Source organism: Leptodactylus fuscus, chromosome 3, assembly GCF_031893055.1.
Source record: "Leptodactylus fuscus isolate aLepFus1 chromosome 3, aLepFus1.hap2, whole genome shotgun sequence".
Classification (NCBI taxonomy): Eukaryota; Metazoa; Chordata; class Amphibia; order Anura; family Leptodactylidae; genus Leptodactylus; species Leptodactylus fuscus.
This window is the reverse complement of record NC_134267.1, coordinates 224,497,594-224,520,071: the sequence shown is the minus strand read 5'-3', so window position 1 is coordinate 224,520,071 and position 22,478 is coordinate 224,497,594. Positions and strand designations below refer to the sequence as shown.

General features: G+C 47.0%; 2 protein-coding genes and 1 non-coding gene across 3 annotated transcripts in view; 2 read left to right on the top strand and 1 right to left on the bottom strand.

Moving 5' to 3' along the window:
• Positions 1 to 22,478, top strand: part of LOC142198579 (uncharacterized) — a 302,293-nt gene that overhangs the window by 140,627 nt on the left and 139,188 nt on the right. The gene's annotated exons all lie outside the window — the stretch shown is intronic.
• Positions 1 to 22,478, bottom strand: part of ADGRF3 (adhesion G protein-coupled receptor F3) — a 36,779-nt gene that overhangs the window by 9,627 nt on the left and 4,674 nt on the right. Inside the window, exons 5-6 of the mRNA XM_075266919.1 lie at positions 22,407 to 22,465; positions 22,188 to 22,318 (exon numbers count right to left, since the gene is read on the bottom strand). Of these exons, the coding sequence (XP_075123020.1) occupies positions 22,188 to 22,318; positions 22,407 to 22,465 (190 nt within the window). The remainder of the gene's footprint in view (positions 1 to 22,187; positions 22,319 to 22,406; positions 22,466 to 22,478) is intronic.
• TRNAS-CGA (transfer RNA serine (anticodon CGA)) lies at positions 16,774 to 16,855 on the top strand. The gene has a single exon. It is a non-coding gene; the product is annotated as a tRNA-Ser (tRNA).

Here is a 22,478-nt window from a genome sequence, read left to right as displayed (position 1 = left end):
CATAGGAGTAGTATTATAGTAGTTATATTCTTGTACATATCAGCAGTATTATAGTAGTTATATTCTTGTACATAGGAGTAGCATTATAGTAGTTATATTCTTGTACATAGGAGGTAGTATTATAATAGTTACATTCTTGTACATAGGAGTAGTATTATAGTAGTTATATTCTTGTACATAGGAGGTAGTATTATAGTAGTTATATTCTTGTACATAGGAGGTAGTATTATAGTAGTTATATTCTTGTACATAGGAGTAGTATTATAATAGTTATATTCTTGTATATAGGAGCAGTATTATAGTAGTTATATTCTTGTACATAGGAGTAGTATTATAGTAGTTATATTCTTGTACATAGGAGCAGTATTATAGTAGTTATATTCTTGTACATAGGAGGCAGTATTATAGTAGTTATATTCTTGTACATAGGAGCAGTATTATAGTAGTTATATTCTTGTACATAGGAGTAGTATTATAGTAGTATTATTCTTGTACATAGGGGCAGTATTATAGTAGTTATATTCTTGTACATAGGGGCAGTATTATAGTAGTTATATTCTTGTACATAGGAGCAGTATTATAGTAGTTATATTCTTGTACATAGGAGGTAGTATTATAGTAGTTATATTCTTGTACATAGGGGGTAGTATTATAGTAGTTATATTCTTGTACATAGGGGGTAGTATTATAGTAGTTATATTTTTGTACATAGGGGTTGTATTATAGTAGTTATATTCTTGTACATAGGAGCAGTATTATAGTAGTTATATTCCCGTACATAGGAGCAGTATTATAGTAGTTATATTATTATACATATGAGCAGTATTATAATAGATATATTCTTGTACATAGGAGTAGTATTATAGTAGTTATATTCTTGTACATAGGAGTAGTATTATAGTAGTTATATTCTTGTACATAGGAGTAGTATTATATTAGTTATATTATTGTACATAGGAGGTAGTATTATAGTAGTTATATTCTTATACATAAGAGCAGAATTATAGTGGTTATATTCTTGTACATAGTAGGTAGTATTATAGTAGTTATATTCTTCTACATAGGAGTAGTATTATAGTAGTTATATTCTTGTACATAGGAGCAGTTTTATAATAGTTATATTCTTGTACATAGGAGCAGTATTATCCTACTAATATTATAAATGTGAAAGTTTGTGTGTTTGGATGTTTGTGAGTTTGGATGTTTGTTCCTCAATCACGCTAAAACGCCTGGACGGATTTGCGTGCAATTTTCCACAAACATAGTTTTCCCTCAGGATTGAGTCGCAGGCTGCTTTTGGTGCCACTAAACAACATGGCTTCCTAGCAGGAGACTCACAAAAGCAGGACTCCTAGCCCCAGCTATAGACTCACACACACTGCCTGGCATTTCCTGCCTCAACCTGCCTGCACACTCCTTACTGTCACCTCAGGAGTAGCCCTCACTCTACTCACTCACATTTACATATAGCTTTCCACTATACATACACAATACAACACATCACATTGTAATTACATGTATCTCCTATCACTGCTATATACAGTACCTGATACATATATACTCCTGTACACAGGCTGTATATACTATATAATTACATGTATCTCCTATCACTGCTATATACAGTACCTGATACATATATACCCCTGTACACAGACTGTATATACTATATTATTACATGTATCTCCTATCACTGCTATATACAGTGCCTGATACATATATACTCCTGTACACAGGCTTTATATACTATATATTACATGTATTACCTATCACTGCTATATACAGTGCCTGATACATACAGTTAGGGCCAGAAATATTTGGACAGTGACACAAGTTTTGTTATTTTAGCTGTTTACTAAAACATGTTCAGAAATACAATTATATATATAATATGGGCTGAAAGTGCACACTCCCAGCTGCAATATGAGAGTTTCCACATCCAAATCAGAGAAAGGGTTTAGGAATCATAGCTCTGTAATGCATAGCCTCCTCTTTTTCAAGGGACCAAAAGTAATTGGACAATGGACTCTAAGGGCTGCAATTAACTCTGAAGGCGTCTCCCTCGTAAACCTGTAATCAATGAAGTAGTTAAAAGGTCTGGGGTTGATTCCAGGTGTGTGGTTTTGCATTTGGAAGCTGTTGCTGTGACCAGACAACATGCGCTCAAAGGAACTCTCAATTGAGGTGAAGCAGAACATCCTGAGGCTGAAAAAAAAGAAAAAATCCATCAGAGAGATAGCAGACATGCTTGGAGTAGCAAAATCAACAGTCGGGTACATTCTAAGAAAAAAGGAATTGACTGGTGAGCTTGGGAACTCAAAAAGGCCTGGGCGTCCACGGATGACAACAGTGGTGGATGATCGCCGCATACTTTCTTTGGTCAAGAAGAACCCGTTCACAACATCAACTGAAGTCCAGAACACTCTCAGTGAAGTAGGTGTATCTGTCTCTAAGTCAACAGTAAAGAGAAGACTCCATGAAAGTAAATACAAAAGGTTCACATCTAGATGCAAACCATTCATCAATTCCAAAAATAAACAGGCCAGAGTTAAATTTGCTGAAAAACACCTCAAGAAGCCAGCTCAGTTCTGGAAAAGTATTCTATGGACAGATGAGACAAAGATCAACCTGTACCAGAATGATGGGAAGAAAAAAGTTTGGAGAAGAAAGGGAACGGCACATGATCCAAGGCACACCACATCCTCTGTAAAACATGGTGGAGGCAACGTGATGGCATGGGCATGCATGGCTTTCAATGGCACTGGGTCACTTGTGTTTATTGATGACATAACAGCAGACAAGAGTAGCCGGATGAATTCTGAAGTGTACCGGGATATACTTTCAGCCCAGATTCAGCCAAATGCTGCCAAGTTGATCGGACGGCGCTTCATAGTACAGATGGACAATGACCCCAAGCATACAGCCAAAGCTACCCAGGAGTTCATGAGTGCAAAAAAGTGTTACATTCTGCAATGGCCAAGTCAATCACCAGATCTTAACCCAATTGAGCATGCATTTCACTTGCACAAATCCAGACTTAAGGCGGAAAGACCCACAAACAAGCAAGACCTGAAGGTTGCGGCTGTAAAGGCCTGGCAAAGCATTAAGAAGGAGGAAACCCAGCGTTTGGTGATGTTCCTGGGTTCCAGACTTAAGGCAGTGATTGCCTCCAAAGGATTCGCAACAAAATATTGAAAATAAAAATATTTTGTTTGGGTTATGTTTATTTGTCCAATTACTTTTGAGCTCCTAAAATGTGGAGTGTTTGTAAAGAAATGTGTACAATTCCTACATTTTCTATCAGATATTTTTGTTCAACCCTTCGAATTAAACGTTACAATCTGCACTTGAATTCTGTTGTAGAGGTTTCATTTCAAAACCAATGTGGTGGCATGCAGAGCCCAACTCGCGAAAATTGTGTCACTGTCCAAATATTTCTGGCCCTAACTGTATATACTCCTGTACACAGGCTGTATATACTATATAATTACATGTATCTCCTATCACTGCTATATACAGTACCTGATACATATATACCCCTGTACACAAGCTGTATATACTATATAATTACACGTATCTCCTATCACTGCTATATACAGTACCTGATACATATATACCCCTGTACACAGACTGTATATACTATATATTACATGTATCTCCTATCACTGCTATATACAGTACCTGATACATATATACTCCTGTACACAGGCTGTATAACACATCACATTGTCTGTATCACAACATACACAATATAACACATCAAATCACATTTGCTAGCCCACCAAACTTTTTAAAGTACTTTTACAGTTTCACACGTCTGTGTCCGCCCAATACTCAACTCACCGCAGACGAAGTCGCGGGTAAAAGCTAGTAGTAGTTATATTCTTGTACATAGTGGGCAGTACTATAGTAGTTATATTCTTGTACATAGCAGCAGTATAGTATTACAGTAGTTATATTCCCGTACATAGGGGGCAGTATTATAATAGTTATATTCTTGTACATAGCAGGTAGTATTATAGTAGTTATATTCTTATACATAAGAGGAGAATTATAGTGGTTATATTCTTGTACATAGTAGGTAGTATTATAGTAGTTATATTCTTCTACATAGGAGTAGTATTATAGTAGTTATATTCTTGTACATAGGAGGTAGTATTATAGTAGTTATATTCTTGTACATAGTAGGTAGTATTATAGTAGTTATATTCTTCTACATAGGAGTTAGTATTATAGTAGTTATATTCTTGTACATAAGAGCAGAATTATAGTGGTTATATTCTTGTACATAGTAGGTAGTATTATAGTAGTTATATTCTTGTACATAGGAGTAGTATTATAGTAGTTATATTTTTGTACATAGGGGTAGTATTATAGTAGTTATATTCTTGTACATAGCAGCAGTATTATAGTAGTTATATTCTTCTACATAGGAGTAGTATTATAGTAGTTATATTCTTGTACATAGGAGGTAGTATTATAGTAGTTATATTCTTGTACATAAGAGCAGAATTATAGTGGTTATATTCTTGTACATAGTAGGTAGTATTATAGTAGTTATTAGAGATGAGCGAACACTAAAATGTTCGAGGTTCGAAATTCGATTCGAACAGCCGCTCAATGTTCGTGTGTTCGAATGGGTTTCGAACCCCATTATAGTCTATGGGGAACAGATACTCGTTAAGGGGGAAACCCAAATCCGTGTCTGGAGGGTCACCAAGTCCACTATGACACCCCAGGAAATGATGCCAACACCTCTGGAATGACACTGGGACAGCAGGGGAAGCATGTCTGGGGGCATCTAACACACCAAAGACCCTCTATTACCCCAACATCACAGCCTAACAACTACACACTTTACACACTCAATACCACCTCTCTGACAGTAGGAAAACACCTTGAAACATGTGTATTTGACACTTGCAGTGAGGAGAGCTTGTCACCAGCAGTGAATTTGGCCCTTGTAGTAAGTTGAGGTTGGCACCAACATTTGTTTTGAAAATCAGGGTGGATTGAGCCTCTAACCAGCAGAGTTTGGGCAAATTCATGGTGGAGGGAGCCTCTAAACACCCCAGTTTGGGCAAATTCATGGTGGAGGGAGCCTCTAAAAACCCCAGTTTGGACCAATTCATGGTGGAGGGAGCCTCTAACCAGCCCAGTTTGGGCAAATTCATGGTGGAGGGAGCCTCTAAAAAACCCAGTTTGGACCAATTCATGGTGGAGGGAGCCTCTAACCAGCCCAGTTTGGGCAAATTCATGGTGGAGGGAGCCTCTAACCAGCCCAGTTTGGGCAAATTCATGGTGGAGGGAGCCTCTAAAAAACCCAGTTTGGACCAATTCATGGTGGAGGGAGCCTCTAACCAGCCCAGTTTGGGCAAATTCATGGTGGAGGGAGCCTCTAACCAGCCCAGTTTGGACCAATTAATGGTGGAGGGAGCCTCTAACCAGCCCAGTTTGGACCAATTAATGGTGGAGGGAGCCTCTAACCAGCCCAGTTTGGACCAATTAATGGTGGAGGGAGCCTCTAACCACCCCAGTTTGGACCAATTCATGGTGGAGGGAGCCTCTAAACAGCCCAGTTTGGACCAATTCATGGTGGAGGGAGCCTCTAAAAAACCCAGTTTGGACCAATTCATGGTGGAGGGAGCCTCTAAACAGCCCAGTTTGGGCAAATTCATGGTGGAGGGAGCCTCTAAACAGCCCAGTTTGGGCAAATTCATGGTGGAGGGAGCCTCTAACCAGCCCAGTTTGGACCAATTAATGGTGGAGGGAGCCTCTAAACAGCCAAGTTTTGGGAAATTCATGGTGGAGGGAGCCTCTAACCAGCCCAGTTTGGACCAATTCATGGTGGAGGGAGCCTCTAAACAGCCCAGTTTGGGCAAATTCATGGTGGAGGGAGCCTCTAAAAAACCCAGTTTGGACCAATTCATGGTGGAGGGAGCCTCTAACCAGCCCAGTTTGGACCAATTAATGGTGGAGGGAGCCTCTAAACAGCCAAGTTTGGACCAATTCATGGTGGAGGGAGCCTCTAAAAACCCCAGTTTGGACCAATTCATGGTGGAGGGAGCCTCTAACCAGCCCAGTTTGGGCAAATTCATGGTGGAGGGAGCCTCTAAACAGCCCAGTTTGGGCAAATTCATGGTGGAGGGAGCCTCTAACCAGCCCAGTTTGGACCAATTAATGGTGGAGGGAGCCGCTAAACAGCCCAGTTTGGACCAATTCATGGTGGAGGGAGCCTCTAAAAACCCCAGTTTGGACCAATTCATGGTGGAGGGAGCCTCTAAAAAACCCAGTTTGGACCAATTCATGGTGGAGGGAGCCTCTAACCAGCCCAGTTTGGACCAATTAATGGTGGAGGGAGCCTCTAAACAGCCAAGTTTGGACCAATTCATGGTGGAGGGAGCCTCTAAAAACCCCAGTTTGGACCAATTCATGGTGGAGGGAGCCTCTAACCAGCCCAGTTTGGACCAATTAATGGTGGAGGGAGCCTCTAACCAGCCCAGTTTGGACCAATTAATGGTGGAGGGAGCCTCTAACCACCCCAGTTTGGACCAATTCATGGTGGAGGGAGCCTCTAAACAGCCAAGTTTGGACCAATTCATGGTGGAGGGAGCCTCTAAAAACCCCAGTTTGGACCAATTCATGGTGGAGGGAGCCTCTAACCAGCCCAGTTTGGGCAAATTCATGGTGGAGGGAGCCTCTAAACAGCCCAGTTTGGGCAAATTCATGGTGGAGGGAGCCTCTAACCAGCCCAGTTTGGACCAATTAATGGTGGAGGGAGCCGCTAAACAGCCCAGTTTGGGCAAATTCATGGTGGAGGGAGCCTCTAAACAGCCCAGTTTGGACCAATTCATGGTGGAGGGAGCCTCTAAAAAACCCAGTTTGGACCAATTCATGGTGGAGGGAGCCTCTAAACAGCCCAGTTTGGGCAAATTCATGGTGGAGGGAGCCTCTAACCAGCCCAGTTTGGACCAATTAATGGTGGAGGGAGCCTCTAAACAGCCAAGTTTTGGGAAATTCATGGTGGAGGGAGCCTCTAACCAGCCCAGTTTGGACCAATTCATGGTGGAGGGAGCCTCTAAACAGCCCAGTTTGGGCAAATTCATGGTGGAGGGAGCCTCTAAAAAACCCAGTTTGGACCAATTCATGGTGGAGGGAGCCTCTAACCAGCCCAGTTTGGACCAATTAATGGTGGAGGGAGCCTCTAAACAGCCAAGTTTGGACCAATTCATGGTGGAGGGAGCCTCTAAAAACCCCAGTTTGGACCAATTCATGGTGGAGGGAGCCTCTAACCAGCCCAGTTTGGGCAAATTCATGGTGGAGGGAGCCTCTAACCAGCCCAGTTTGGACCAATTAATGGTGGAGGGAGCCGCTAAACAGCCCAGTTTGGACCAATTCATGGTGGAGGGAGCCTCTAAAAACCCCAGTTTGGACCAATTCATGGTGGAGGGAGCCTCTAAAAAACCCAGTTTGGACCAATTCATGGTGGAGGGAGCCTCTAACCAGCCCAGTTTGGACCAATTAATGGTGGAGGGAGCCTCTAAACAGCCAAGTTTGGACCAATTCATGGTGGAGGGAGCCTCTAAAAACCCCAGTTTGGACCAATTCATGGTGGAGGGAGCCTCTAACCAGCCCAGTTTGGACCAATTAATGGTGGAGGGAGCCTCTAACCAGCCCAGTTTGGACCAATTAATGGTGGAGGGAGCCTCTAACCACCCCAGTTTGGACCAATTCATGGTGGAGGGAGCCTCTAAACAGCCAAGTTTGGACCAATTCATGGTGGAGGGAGCCTCTAAAAACCCCAGTTTGGACCAATTCATGGTGGAGGGAGCCTCTAACCAGCCCAGTTTGGGCAAATTCATGGTGGAGGGAGCCTCTAAACAGCCCAGTTTGGGCAAATTCATGGTGGAGGGAGCCTCTAACCAGCCCAGTTTGGACCAATTAATGGTGGAGGGAGCCGCTAAACAGCCCAGTTTGGGCAAATTCATGGTGGAGGGAGCCTCTAAACAGCCCAGTTTGGACCAATTCATGGTGGAGGGAGCCTCTAAAAAACCCAGTTTGGACCAATTCATGGTGGAGGGAGCCTCTAAACAGCCCAGTTTGGGCAAATTCATGGTGGAGGGAGCCTCTAACCAGCCCAGTTTGGACCAATTAATGGTGGAGGGAGCCTCTAAACAGCCAAGTTTTGGGAAATTCATGGTGGAGGGAGCCTCTAACCAGCCCAGTTTGGACCAATTAATGGTGGAGGGAGCCTCTAAACAGCCCAGTTTGGACCAATTCATGGTGGAGGGAGCCTCTAAACAGCCCAGTTTGGGCAAATTCATGGTGGAGGGAGCCTCTAAAAAACCCAGTTTGGACCAATTCATGGTGGAGGGAGCCTCTAACCAGCCCAGTTTGGGCAAATTCATGGTGGAGGGAGCCTCTAACCAGCCCAGTTTGGGCAAATTCATGGTGGAGGGAGCCTCTAACCAGCCCAGTTTGGACCAATTAATGGTGGAGGGAGCCGCTAAACAGCCCAGTTTGGACCAATTCATGGTGGAGGGAGCCTCTAAAAACCCCAGTTTGGACCAATTCATGGTGGAGGGAGCCTCTAAAAAACCCAGTTTGGACCAATTCATGGTGGAGGGAGCCTCTAACCAGCCCAGTTTGGGCAAATTCATGGTGGAGGGAGCCTCTAACCAGCAGAGTTGTGGGAAAGCAGGGTGGAGGGAGCCTCTAACCAGCAGAGTTGGTGGAAATCAGGGTGGAGGGAGCCTCTAACCAGCAGAGTTGGGGGAAATCATGTTGGAGGGAGCCTAGTATTAGCAGAATTGTGCAACGCTTATGGTGGATGAGTATGAGGATGCGGAGGAATTGGAGAGGTTGAGTACAGACATGGAGTTTCATGTTGGGGTGCTTTACACAGGTGGGCACAAAAATGAAGGCTCTATCCAGTGGTGGTTCATTTTTATCAAAGTGAGCCGGTCGGCACTCTCAGCTGACAGACGGGTGCGCTTGTCAGTGATGATGCCACCGGCTGCACTGAACACCCTCTCAGATAGGACGCTAGCGGCAGGACAGGACAGCACCTCCAAGGCATATAGGGCAAGTTCAAGCCACAGGTCCAACTTCGACACCCAATACGTGTAGGGCGCAGAGGGGTCGGAGAGGACAGGGCTGTGGTCGGAAAGGTATTCCCGCAACATGCGCCTATACTTCTCACGCCTGGTGACACTTGGACCCTCCGTGGCGGCACTTTGGCGAGGGGGTGCCATCAAGGTGTCCCAGACCTTAGACAGTGTGCCCCTCGTTTGTGTGGACCGGTGAGAACTTGGTTGCCTACTGGAGGAACTGCCCTCCCTGCCGCCAACGTCACATGCTGGAAACATCTCCATCATATTCTGCACCAATTGCCTGTGGCAAGCATTGATGCGATTGGCCCTCCCCTCTACCGGAATAAAAGACGAGATGTTGTTTTTATACCGGGGGTCAAGGATAGCAAAGATCCAGTACTGGTTGTCCTCCATGATTTTGACAATACGCTTGTCGGTTGTAAAGCACCCCAACATGAACTCAGCCATGTCTGCCACAGTGTTAGTTGGCATGACTCCTCTGGCCCCACCGGAAAGTTCAATCTCCATTTCCTCCTCATCCTCCATGTCTACCCATCCGCGCTGCAACAATGGGACGATTCGAAGTTGCCCGGAAGCCTCCTGTATCACCATCACATCATCGGACAACTCTTCTTCCTCCTCCTCCTCCTCCTCCTCCTCCATTAAACGCAGTGAAGCGGACAGATGTGTGGACCTACTCTCCAGCTGTGACGGATCGGATGCTATCCCTAACTCCTCTGTGTGATCTGAGTTATCCCTGATGTCAATCAGGGATTCTCTCAGAACACACAAGAGCGGGATTGTAAGGCTCACCATCGCATCCTCAGAGCTCACCCTCCTTGTGGACTCCTCAAAGACCCGTAGGATGTCACAAAGGTCTCTCATCCATGGCCACTCATGGATGTGAAACTGAGGCAGCTGACTTTGTGGCACCCTAGGGTTTTGTAGCTGGTATTCCATCAAAGGTCTCTGCTGCTCAACCACTCTATTCAACATCTGAAACGTTGAGTTCCAGCGTGTGGGGACGTCGCACAAAAGCCGGTGTTGTGGCACATGCAGGCGTTGCTGGAGAGATTTTAAGCTAGCAGCGGCTACTGTCGACTTGCGAAAGTGGGCGCACATGCGCCGCACTTTCACCAGTAGCTCTGGAACATTGGGGTAGCTCTTTAGGAAACGTTGCACCACTAGGTTGAAGACGTGGGCCAGGCATGGAACATGTTGGAGTCCGGCAAGCTCCAGAGCTGCTACCAGGTTCCGGCCGTTATCACAAACGACCATGCCTGGGCCCAGGTGCAGCGGCTCAAACCATATTGCCGTCTCATCGAGGAGGGCATCCCTCACCTCGGAGGCAGTGTGCTGTCTGTCCCCCAAGCTGATCAGCTTCAGCACAGCCTGCTGACGTCTACCAACGCCAGTGCTGCAACGTTTCCAACTCGTAGCTGGGGTCAATCTAACAGCGGAGGAGGAGGCGGTGGCGGAGGAGGAGGCGGTGGCGGAGGAGGAGGCGGTAGAGGAGGAGGAGGAGGAGGGGGGTGTTCTTCTCGTGTCCCTGCCAGGAATGTTAGGCGGGGAGACGAGGTACACCGGGCCAGTTTGGGAAGCAGTCCCAGCCTCAACTACATTCACCCAGTGTGCCGTCAGTGAAATGTAGCGTCCCTGTCCGCATGCACTTGTCCACGCGTCGGTGGTCAAGTGGACCTTTGTGCAAAGCGCGGAACTAAGGGCCCGCCTGATGTTGAGTGACACGTGCTGGTGCAAGGCGGGGACGGCACACCGGGAGAAGTAGTGACGGCTAGGGACCGCATAGCGAGGTGCCGCAGTTGCCATCAGGTCCAGGAAGGCGGGAGTTTCAACAAGCCGGAACGCCAACATCTCCTGGGCCAGCAGTTTAGCGATGTTGGCGTTCAAGGCTTGCGCGTGTGGGTGGTTAGCAGTGTATTTCTGCCGCCGCTCCAATGTCTGAGAGATGGTGGGTTGTTGTAAAGAAACGCCTGATGGTGCCTTTGATGGTGCAGGAGAAGGAGATAAGACAGGACCAGGGGAGGATGAGGTAGAAGTCAACAAAGTGGCGGAGGCAGATGAAGTGGTGTCCTGGCTCGTCCTCTGGAGTGCATCGCCAGCACAGTCAGCAGTGGCAGTGGCAGAGGCAGTGGCAGTGGCGTGAACGGCAGGCGGCCTTTGTCCTGCCGTTGCTGCCTGCCACTGATTCCAGTGCTTGGATTCCAAATGACGGCGCATTGAAGTGGTGGACAGGTTGCTCTTCTCAGAGCCCCTAATCAATTTCGAGAGGCAAATTGTGCAGACAACACTATATCTGTCCTCGGCGCATTCCTTGAAAAAACTCCACACCTTCGAGAAACGTGCCCTCGAGGTGGGAGTTTTTCGGGGCTGGGTACGAACTGGAACATCTTGGGAGATTCCGGGTGTGGCCTGGCTTCGCCTAAGCTGCTGACCTCTGCCTCTGCCTCTAGCTACCCTTTTTGGTGCTGCACCTGCCTCAACATCCACACTACTTTCCCCGCTTGACATCCCCCCTGTCCAGGTCGGGTCAGTGTCCTCATCATCCACCACTTCCTCTTCCAACTCCTGTCTCATCTCCTCCTCCCGCACAATGCGCCGGTCAACTGGATGCCCTGACGGCAACTGCGTCACATCATCGTCGATGAGGGTGGGTTGCTGGTCATCCACCACCAAATCGAACGGAGATGGAGGAGACTCTAGTGTTTGAGCATCTGGACACAGATGCTCCTCTGTTAGGTTCGTGGAATCGTGACGTGGAGAGGCAGGTTGAGGGACAATGAAAGGAGCGGAGAACAGCTCTGGGGAGCAGGGACAGTTTGGGTTATTGTTCTGTAAAGCTTCGGAATTTTGGGAGGAAGGAAGACAAGACTGTTGGGTAATAGGAGGAGAGGAGGCAGAGTCTGACTGGCTGCTGGACAATGTGCTGTAAGCGTTCTCTGACAGCCATTGCAAGACCTGTTCCTGGTTCTCGGGCCTACTAAGGTTTGTACCCTGCAGTTTAGTTAATGTGGCAAGCAACCCTGGTACTGTGGAGTGGCGCAATGCTTGCTGCCCCACAGGAGTAGGCACGGGACGCCCTGTGGCTTCACTGCTACCTTGCTCCCCAGAACCATTCCCCCGACCTCGCCCACGGCCTCGTCCACGTCCCTTTCCGGGAGCCTTGCGCATTTTGAATTCCTAGTTAGAAATTGGCACTGTATACCAGTAGTAAAAATTGTGGGTGCACGTAACCCCAATATATTCTTTGAATTACCAGTCAGAAACTGGCACTATATGGCAGTAGCAAGAAATGAGGGTATTTATAACCCCAATATATTCTTTGAATTCCCAGTCAGACAATGGCACTGTATACCAGTAGTAAAAATTGTGGGTGCACGTAACCCCAATATATTCTTTGAATTCCCAGTCAGACACTGGCACTATATGGCAGTAGCAAGAAATGAGGGTATTTGTATTCCCAATATACTCTTTGAATTCCCAGTCAGACAATGGCACTGTATACCAGTAGTAAAAATTGTGGGTGCACGTAACCCCAATATATTCTTTGAATTACCAGTCAGAAACTGGCACTATATGGCAGTAGCAAGAAATGAGGGTATTTATAACCCCAATATATTCTTTGAATTCCCAGTCAGACAATGGCACTGTATACCAGTAGTAAAAATTGTGGGTGCACGTAACCCCAATATATTCTTTGAATTCCCAGTCAGACACTGGCACTATATGGCAGTAGCAAGAAATGAGGGTATTTGTATTCCCAATATATTCTTTGAATTCCCAGTCAGACAATGGCACTGTATACCAGTAGTAAAAATTGTGGGTGCACGTAACCCCAATATATTCTTTGAATTCCCAGTCAGACACTGGCACTATATGGCAGTAGCAAGAAATGAGGGTATTTGTATTCCCAATATATTCTTTGAATTCCCAGTCAGACAATGGCACTGTATACCAGTAGTAAAAATTGTGGGTGCACGTAACCCCAATATATTCTTTGAATTCCCAGTCAGACACTGGCACTATATGGCAGTAGCAAGAAATGAGGGTATTTGTATTCCCAATATATTCTTTGAATTCCCAGTCAGACAATGGCACTGTATACCAGTAGTAAAAATTGTGGGTGTATATAGCCCCAATTCTATTGCTAGGGGACTTGCAGGGTATTTCTGGGGTGAAGGTGGGGGGGCACACCGTTGGAACGGGTATCGGGGTATATATCGGGTATACGGGAATACACTGACAGTGTATTCTATTCAGGATCCTGGGAAAGCTGGGTTGCGGCGATTGAGCCCGTCAGTGCCACGTTACACTGACAAGCTTCTCCCTGGAATTTAGCTCTTACAAGAGCTGTTGTGGTTGTCTTCTCCTTCCTATCCTAGCCTGTCCCTGCCTACCCAGAATCTAAGCCCTAGCTAGCTGGACGGAAACCTCCGTCCTCGGTGAATTGCAAGCTCAGAATGACGCGAACCTGGGCGGCGCTGTTCTTTTAAATTAGAGGTCACATGTTTTCGGCAGCCAATGGGTTTTGCCTACTTTTCTCAACGTCACCGGTGTCGTAGTTCCTGTCCCACCTACCCTGCGCTGTTATTGGAGCAAAAAAGGCGCCAGGGAAGGTGGGAGGGGAATCGAGTAATGGCGCACTTTACCACGCGGTGTTCGATTCGATTCGAACATGCCGAACAGCCTAATATCCGATCGAACATGAGTTCGATAGAACACTGTTCGCTCATCTCTAGTAGTTATATTCTTGTACATAGGAACAGTATTATAGTAGTTATATTCTTGTACATAGTGGGCAGTATTATAGTAGTTAATATTCTTGTACATAGCAGCAGTACAGTATTACAGTAGTTATATTCCCGTACATAGGGGGCAGTATTATAATCGTTATATTCTTGTACATAGGAGGTAGTATTATAGTAGTTATATTCTTGTATATAGGAGTAGTATTATATTAATTATATTCTTGTACATAGGATGTAGTATTATAGTAGTTATATTCTTTTACATAGTAGGTAGTATTATATTAGTTATATTCTTGTACATAGGAGGTAGTATTATAGTAGTTATATTCTTGTACATAAGAGCCAAATTATAGTGGTTATATTCTTGTACATAGGAGGTAGTATTATAGTAGTTATATTCTTATACATAGGAGCAGTATTATAGTAGTTATATTCTTGTACATAGCAGCAATACAGTATTACAGTAGTTATATTCCCATACATAGGGGCAGTATTATAATAGTTATATTCTTGTACATAGGAGCAGTATTATAGTAGTTATATTCTTGTACATAGGAGTAGTATTATAATAGTTATATTCTTGTACATGGGAGCAGTATTATAGTAGTTATATTCTTGTACATAGGAGCAGTATTATAGTAGTTATATTCTTGTACATAGGAGCAGTATTATAGTAGTTATATTCTTGTACATAGGAGCAGTATTATAGTAGTTATATTCTTGTACATAGGGCAGTATTATAGTAGTTATATTCTTAAATAGATAAGAAAAATAAGCATATAGCTCACCACCTCCAGTTAGCTTGATAAGTCCTTATAATTCCTGGGTGCACGATCCTGGCCTCTGACTAAGGCACTTTGTAGTTGAAGCATATAGAAAAGGATAGTAGGATCCGCTCGACCAGGTAAGTTAAAAAATAACTTTTAATCCGACATGGTTAAAAAACACACAAAAGTAAATAGATGTGAAATGACAAAAAAGAAGAAAAATGGTGATTAAAACCACATTCTGATAGCTCTAGCTGACGCGTTTCAAGACGCAAGGTCTCTTACTCATAGCTTTGCTTCAAGCAAAGCTATGAGTAAGAGACCTTGCGTCTTGAAACGCGTCAGCTAGAGCTATCAGAATGTGGTTTTAATCACCATTTTTCTTCTTTTTTGTCATTTCACATCTATTTACTTTTGTGTGTTTTTTAACCATGTCGGATTAAAAGTTATTTTTTTAACTTACCTGGTCGAGCGGATCCTACTATCCTTTTCTATATGCTTTAGTTATATTCTTGTACATAGGAGCAGTATTATATATATATATATGATATATATATATATATATATATTATATTATATATACGCGTTATATGCCCGTAACGACCCATTGAAATGAATGGGATCTGTTTTGAGCGCTCACATTCTGACACGTGTATATGTGCCAGAATGCGAGCCCGTTAACTCTGTGTGAACTGGCCTTAACTCTTACAGTGGTAATGAGTTGCTGAGCACTGGAGTTACTGTGGAGATGCCCTCCGATGCCAGGATGCGGCAGGGGCCGCCATGCCCCTGGAGAGATGAGGGAGCGGGCACGACCACTCTCTCAAATGCGGCCCTGAAGTGCTGAGGGAGATCCCCGGCCGCCAGAGCTGAAGGGGAATCCCCGGCCGCCGGCAGGAGTGCGGACCTGAAGGAAGACCTCAAAAGCGCTGAGAGGAATTGCAGGCAGCCGAGTCTGCCGGGGATTCCCCTCAGCGCATTTGCTTGTGGCCGCCACAGTTCCCCTTCATGTTCGGTGACCGAGGTTCTCCTTCACCTCCTCAGTGCTCCTGCCGGGGATTCCCCTCAGTGTCTCTGTAAAGGCTCCTTGGTTGCACTGCTTTTCTTTTGCAGGCTGCTCTATGCAGCCTGCAAAAGAAATGACAATTTTTGCAATGTATGGCAATGCATTAGCATTGTAATGCATTGCATTAGTGATCACCCCCCCTTCCCTAGATTCCCTAGAACACATATAAAACTAATAGTGTGAAACAAATACATGTTAGGTATCCCTGTGTCCGAAAACGTCCGCTCTACAAATCTATAAAAATATTTTTCCTGAACGGTAAACGTCGTAGCTGGAAAAAATATGTTCCCTGTCGTCCTCAACAGCGGCACAATGTGGGGTATTTCTGCCCCTGTGTGCTGGTAGGACAGGCGGATATTTAATTAGCCAATCAAATGCGTGGCAGGCCCTATAAGAGGGCACAAGAACCTCCCCTCTGCGTGTTTTTTTCTGTCCTGTGTGGACAGAGGACAGGTGGGAGGACTTGTGTCCTCTTTGAGAAGCTCAGCAGGATCACTCACCTCCTGAGCGGTTGTTTTCTTCTTGTCACCTTCTGTGCCCTGCGGGGAGAAGGTGCTTGTTAGCCATGTGTGGCTACCCCCCTCTATCCCCCCTGCCCCCCCTCTCCTCCGCTTCCCCTGCTCCTTGTGACTTACCTGACATTTTGGTGAGAGTCCAGGGACTCCGCATGCCGCCTCTGGTGGCCGCGCGGACTGCCGGCCGCTGTAAGCGCGCACTTCCGGTTTCGCCGGAAGTATCATAGCGCCATGGCAACGGCCTGGCGCTGGCGGCCGCTCACTCAGGGAAGATTCAGGCCTTATTAAAGGCCGGAAAAGACGGGGAGATGTGGGGGTAAGTGCCCATGTTAAGGGCCTCTTGGTGGGGGGGAATGTATATCTTTGCAGACCCCTGATTACAGGGTTAGTTGTCTGGGCAGGTTGCCTCACCTGCTTTGATTGTGGCTCCGCCCACTTCCAGCCGGCCAGAATTAAGAGGCTGGCTGGCCTGGTGTCAGAGACCTTCCTGCAGTATCTGCTGAAGGCGTGCGATTGTGGTGTTCATTGATCTTGAACTCTTTTCCAGTTTGCAAACTTTATTGGGAACCGGCTGTGATGGCCGAGTGGTTAAGGTTTTGGACTCGAAATCCAATGGGGTCTCCCCGCACAGGTTCAGATCCTGTTCACAGCGCCAGCCCGGCTAGCTCAGTCGGTAGAGCATGAGACTCTTAATCTCAAGGTCGTGGGTTCGAGTCGCACGTTGGGCGCCAAGTCACCTCTCTGTCCGGTCTACAGGACCTGGTAAGATTTACCCTTTTTTTAAAAGCTGGTATGATGTCATGGTGACAGTGTTGCATGGTCTATTATCTCTCTCTGTAGGATATGTCATCCTCTACTACCCCTCCTGGGGATGGTAGGAGGAAAACCTCTTCCAAGAGGAAACATCTTTCCTGCTTCGATTGCGACACACCGTTCCCTGATGGTAGGTAGCGGCTTGAAAGGTCGTGCCCTGCGGGGTACTACTGGTCCTATAACTTGCCTATTTTCAGGCTATGAGTGGGCCCGTTGTCGCGGGTGCAGAGGTCCTCCACCTGTGGAGCCCTCTCCCAGAGATATGATGGCATGGGTCAAGGAGATGGTGAGTTTGGGCATCGCTTGGGTAAATAGTTTTTCCCTTGCTTGTACTCTCCTTTTTGTTTTGCAGGATGATTCCCTCAAAGGGATCCATTGCACCTTGTCTCAGCTCACCAGGAGACCATGCTCTGAGCTCCGTTCCTCGTCTCTCCCCCCCCCCTTGTAACACCTGCGGGTGGCAGAGGATGATTCCTCCGAGGACAACTCAGTTATTCCAGCAGAACTGCGTTCCATTATGAACAAACGGGCAGGCTGCTGAAGTCCATCCGGTCTACAGTGGGCCGAGATGTTGACGGGGAAGCCTCCACGTCTGCCTCTGGGGGACATATTGCCTTCCATGCGGACGCCACGCTGACCGACCTTATGGCGCAGCAGTGGAAACAGCCAGAGAAAGGACATTCGCTTTCCAGGATCTTCAAGAGTTTGTTTCCTATTAACACTACCCAGTGGGATTCCTGGGGGCCTCCCCCGAAGGTGGATTTGGCCGTAGCAAAGCTGTCCCGCAGAACCCTGGTGCCCTTGGAAGATGGTTCAAATCTTCAGGACCCTCTGGATCGTAGGGCGGACTCCGTTCTGAAGAAGGTCTACTCAGCTTCCTCCGCGCAAGCCTCTGTGGCCATAGCCTCCTCTATGGTTGGTGACTTTTTGCGCAACCGCTTAGCCGTCTTGGAGCGGGATATAGACTTGGGCGTAGACAGAGATGAGATTCTGGCCTCTATGAAAAGAGTTCATAGGGCTGCAGATTATTTGGCGGAATCCTCCTGCCATCAATTAAAAATCTCCGCCAAATCTATGGCGTTGTCTACTGCGGCCCGTAGACCCCTTTGGCTAAAGCCTTGGCGGGCAGATTTTGCGTCTAAAGCAGCACTCTGTGCTCTCCCCTTTGAGCCGGGAAGGGTGTCTGGCCAAAGCTTAGACGCCATTATGGAGGGATTAGCTGAAGGTAGGGGAAGGTCCCTACCTCAAGCATCCAGGGGCAGACGTGCTCCCTCTAGAGGCAGAGGTTCTTCCTCTAATTATAGACGCCCTTCCCAACAACGGCGTTTTAGATATCGCCCTAGGGGAGCTGGTCGTGGCGCTTCCAAGGAGGACACCAAGAGGAAGCCTGAGTTTTGACGTGGGGCAGCTCCCTGTGGCCCCCCTTCCTGGGAGGACGTCTTTCCTCCTTTTCCAGAGCATGGTTCACCCATATCCAAGACCCATGGGTGTTGAAGATCATACAACACGGGTATCACATCGACTTTCATCTTCCACCTCCAGATCGGTTCGTTTCCACCCAAACTCTTCCACCTTCTCAGCAGGCCAGTCTAGAAGCCTTGGTTGCCGAATATGTTACCAAGGGCGCCCTGGAGAAGGTACCAGCCTCAGACCTCGGTCTGGGAGTCTACTCCCCCGTCTTTCTGGTCCCCAAGTTCACCGGGGGCTGGAGGATGATAATAGATCTGAGGTACCTCAATCGGTTTATCAGGAAGAGGTCATTTCGAATGGAAACCGTGGATTCCGTGGCTGTGTTTCTTCAGCCAGGAGAGGTGATGGTTACCCTCGATTTGAAGGACGCCTATCTACATGTCCCCATTGCTCATTTCCACAGGAAGTTCCTCAGGATTGCCGTCGCTATGGCCGGCCACAGGGAGCACTATCAATTCACAGCTCTGCCATTCGGCATCACATCCGCCCCACTGGTATTCACCAAGGTGATTTCTCCGGTCGCCGCGGCCCTCAGACTTCAGGGTCTTTTCATCGTCCCTTATCTAGATGACTGGCTACTGAAAGCTCAGTCTCCTGCTGCCCTCCTCCAGCAGCTCAACCTTGCCATCAACTTCCTACAGGAGTTAGGATTATCAATTGGGAGAAGTCCGAAATCGTTCCATCCACCTGAAGAAAATTCCTCGGATTTATAGTGGATTCAGAAGCGATGCAGATCTTCCTCTCCAGTCCAAGGAAGGAAAGAATCCAAGCCAGTGCACGATTCCTATTGTGCACTCGGCAGGTAACCATCCGGACCGCCATGAGAGTCCTGGGCCTGATGTCATCCTCGGCCAGGGCGGTGCCTTGGACTTTATGGCATTTGCGTCCCCTGCAGATGGAAGTGTTGAGAACCTGGAACAGGTCTCCACGGGGATTGCACAAGAAGATCTGCCTTTCTCCCGCTACCCGTCTTTCCCTCAGATGGTGGATACACCTGAAAGACGGAAGGTCCACGGTCCCGACAGTGTGGACCCTGTTGACAACAGATGCATCCCAGTGGGGATGGGGAGCCCATTGTCAAGACAAAACTGTACAAGGACGATGGAGATGTCCGGAGCTGGGGTCATCCAATCTCAAGGAACTCAGAGCAGTGTACCTGGCCCTAGTACACTTTGCCCCAGAATTGAAAGGCAAGTCTGTCAAAAACCGGTCAGACAATATGACGGTGGTAGTCTATATAAACAAACAAGGGGGCACCAGGTCACCAACCTTGCTGAGAGAGACGAATCTCATATTTGCCTAGGCGGAGAAGAATCTGGTCCAGTTATCCGCTGTTCACATAAAGGGCTCCCTGAACATAGTAGCGGATCAGCTGAGTCAGGGTATTACCGTATCAGGAGAATGGTCTCTCAATCCAGACGTATTTCAACAGATCGTCCAGAGATGGGGTCTCCCGGAGGTCGATCTTATGGCTACCCGACTCAACGCCAAGGTGGGGACCTTCTGCTCTCTGTACCAGGAGGACAATCCCTTGGCGGTGGATGCCCTGTCCATCCCATGGAGGTTCAGGCTGTTTTACATATTCCCTCCAATTCCAATCATACCGAAGGTATTGATAAAAATAAGACAGGACCAAGCCTCGGGAATAGCCATAATCCCGTTCTGGCCAAAAGGGCTTGGTTTGCTCAGCTCATACAAATGAGTCAGGGCATATATTGGAGGCTTCCCCCACTCCCAGACCTGGTAACCCAAGGAGAGCTGAGATGCCAGGATCTGAGGAGACTCAACCTGACAGCCTGGAGGTTGACCAGTCCCTATTGAGAAATAGAGGACTGTCACAAGCCGTCTTGAAGACCCTATCCAGCGCCAGAGCAGATTCGACTAACAGGAACTACCGTCGAATAGGTAACATCTTTAATGCCTGGTGTCTGCAGCATCAAGTGGACTCCACCGATCCCCCTACGGAGGCGATCCTGGACTTCCTTCAAGACGGACTAGACAGAGGTCTTGCTGCGGCCACACTCAAGGTACACGTAGCGGCCCTGTCCGCCTATCTGGGGAGGCGTTTGTCTCAGGATCCTTTAGTGAGCACCTTTATTAAAGGGGCAACTAGGCTGAGACCGGTGGTAAACACCCCTGTCCACCAATGGGACCTTATTCCGGTCCTGAACGCCCTATGTGGCCAGCCATTTGAACCTCTGGAAGAGGTCTCCCTCAAGTCGCTAACCGGCAAAATGGCGCTGCTATTGGCAGTCACACCTGCCAAACGCGTTAGTGAACTACAAGCTTTGTCCGCTGAGGAGCCATATACCACCTTTTTCTCTGACCATGTACAGCTTAGGTTCCTCCCTGGGTTTCGTCCCAAGGTGCCATCTGCTGTAAGCAGGAACCAACTGATTTCCCTTCCAGTATTTTTTCCGTTCCCTTCTTCTGCTGAAGAAGAAAGATGGCACAAGCTGGATGTGGTTAGATGCCTGCAGATCTACTTGCAGCGCACTCGCCCCTTTAGGTGGACTGAAAACCTGTTGGTCAGCTACACGGGGAAAAACAAGGGCGCCAAAGCCGCCAAAGCTACAATATCCCGGTGGGTTACCGAGACTATTAGAGTCGCCTATACCGCCCAAGGGCTGTCGGCTCCATCTTTCCTTCATGCCCATTCAACCAGGGCAGTGTCCACTTCACGGGCAGAAAGAAGTGCTTTGTCTGTGGACCAAATATATGCAGCTGCCTCTTGGGCATCTGAATCCACCTTCATTCGGCATTACCGCCTGAAGGACCAAGTGGCAGATTCCACTGCCTTTGCCCAGACCAGTTTAAGTTCGGTCATGGGTTTGTCCCACCCATCTTGGGGACCTGCTTGCTATATCCCCACATTGTGCCGCTGTTGAGGATGACAGGGAACGAGTAATTATGAAGATAATCTTGTTTCCCTTAGTCCTAACAGCGGCACAAGATTTCCCACCCTGGGAATCATATCTTATGTATAAAACTGTATATAAATGTAATGGAGGTACTTTTGTATTTACACGCAGAGGGGAGGTTCTTGTGCCCTCTTATAGGGCCTGCCACGCATTTGATTGGCTAATTAAATATCCGCCTGTCCTACCAGCACACAGGGGCAGAAATACCCCACATTGTGCCGCTGTTAGGACTAAGGGAAACAAGATTATCTTCATAATCACTCGTTGTCTACCTGCCCCTTCCCTGAGACTGATTACCCCCCACTTGGAATTCAGCCTGACTATAGCCAGGCTGAATATCAGGTATCTGCAGTGCTCCTGTTCCATCGGGAAGGGGTCAATAGGAGCACTGCAGATCCCCTATATTCAGCCAGACTGAATTCCAAATAGGGGAAAAAAACCCAGTCCTCAAGCTCAGGGAAGGGGCAGACAGACAACCAAAACACCCCCTCCCCTTACCCATCACCCAGCAACTACTGCACCCAAAAACTCCGACATATTAATTTTTGAAATTTTCCAGTAGCTGCTGCATTTCCCCACCCTCGGCTTATACTCGAGTCAATAAGTTTTCCCAATTTTTTGTGGTAAAATTAGGGGCCTCGGCTTATAATCGGGTCGGCTTATACTCGAGTATATACGGTAGTTATATTCTTAGTAATATTGTGGTAATATTCTTGGAAGCAAAATCCCATCTTTGGTGTTTGCAGGAGTAATTGATGTTTTACCTTATCTACTCATTACCTGATGTTGAGAGTTGGGATGAAATGACCCCGGGAAGTGACTGTGCCACCAGATTGTTGCTTGATAAGACCTGAGAAGCAGACAGTTGCCCTGAAACCAGCATGCTATAGTTTGCGACTACACTTCCTGGACTTGGGACAATAGAAATAGATATTATTACTTAGCAGCAATTAACATTGTTTGCATTTAGTGTGTTTTGCATTGTTATTTTATTTTTACCTGAACCCAACCACTGACACATTGAGAGGATTGCAGGTCTTTGTATACACATTCAGGAGCTGCAAGGAAAAA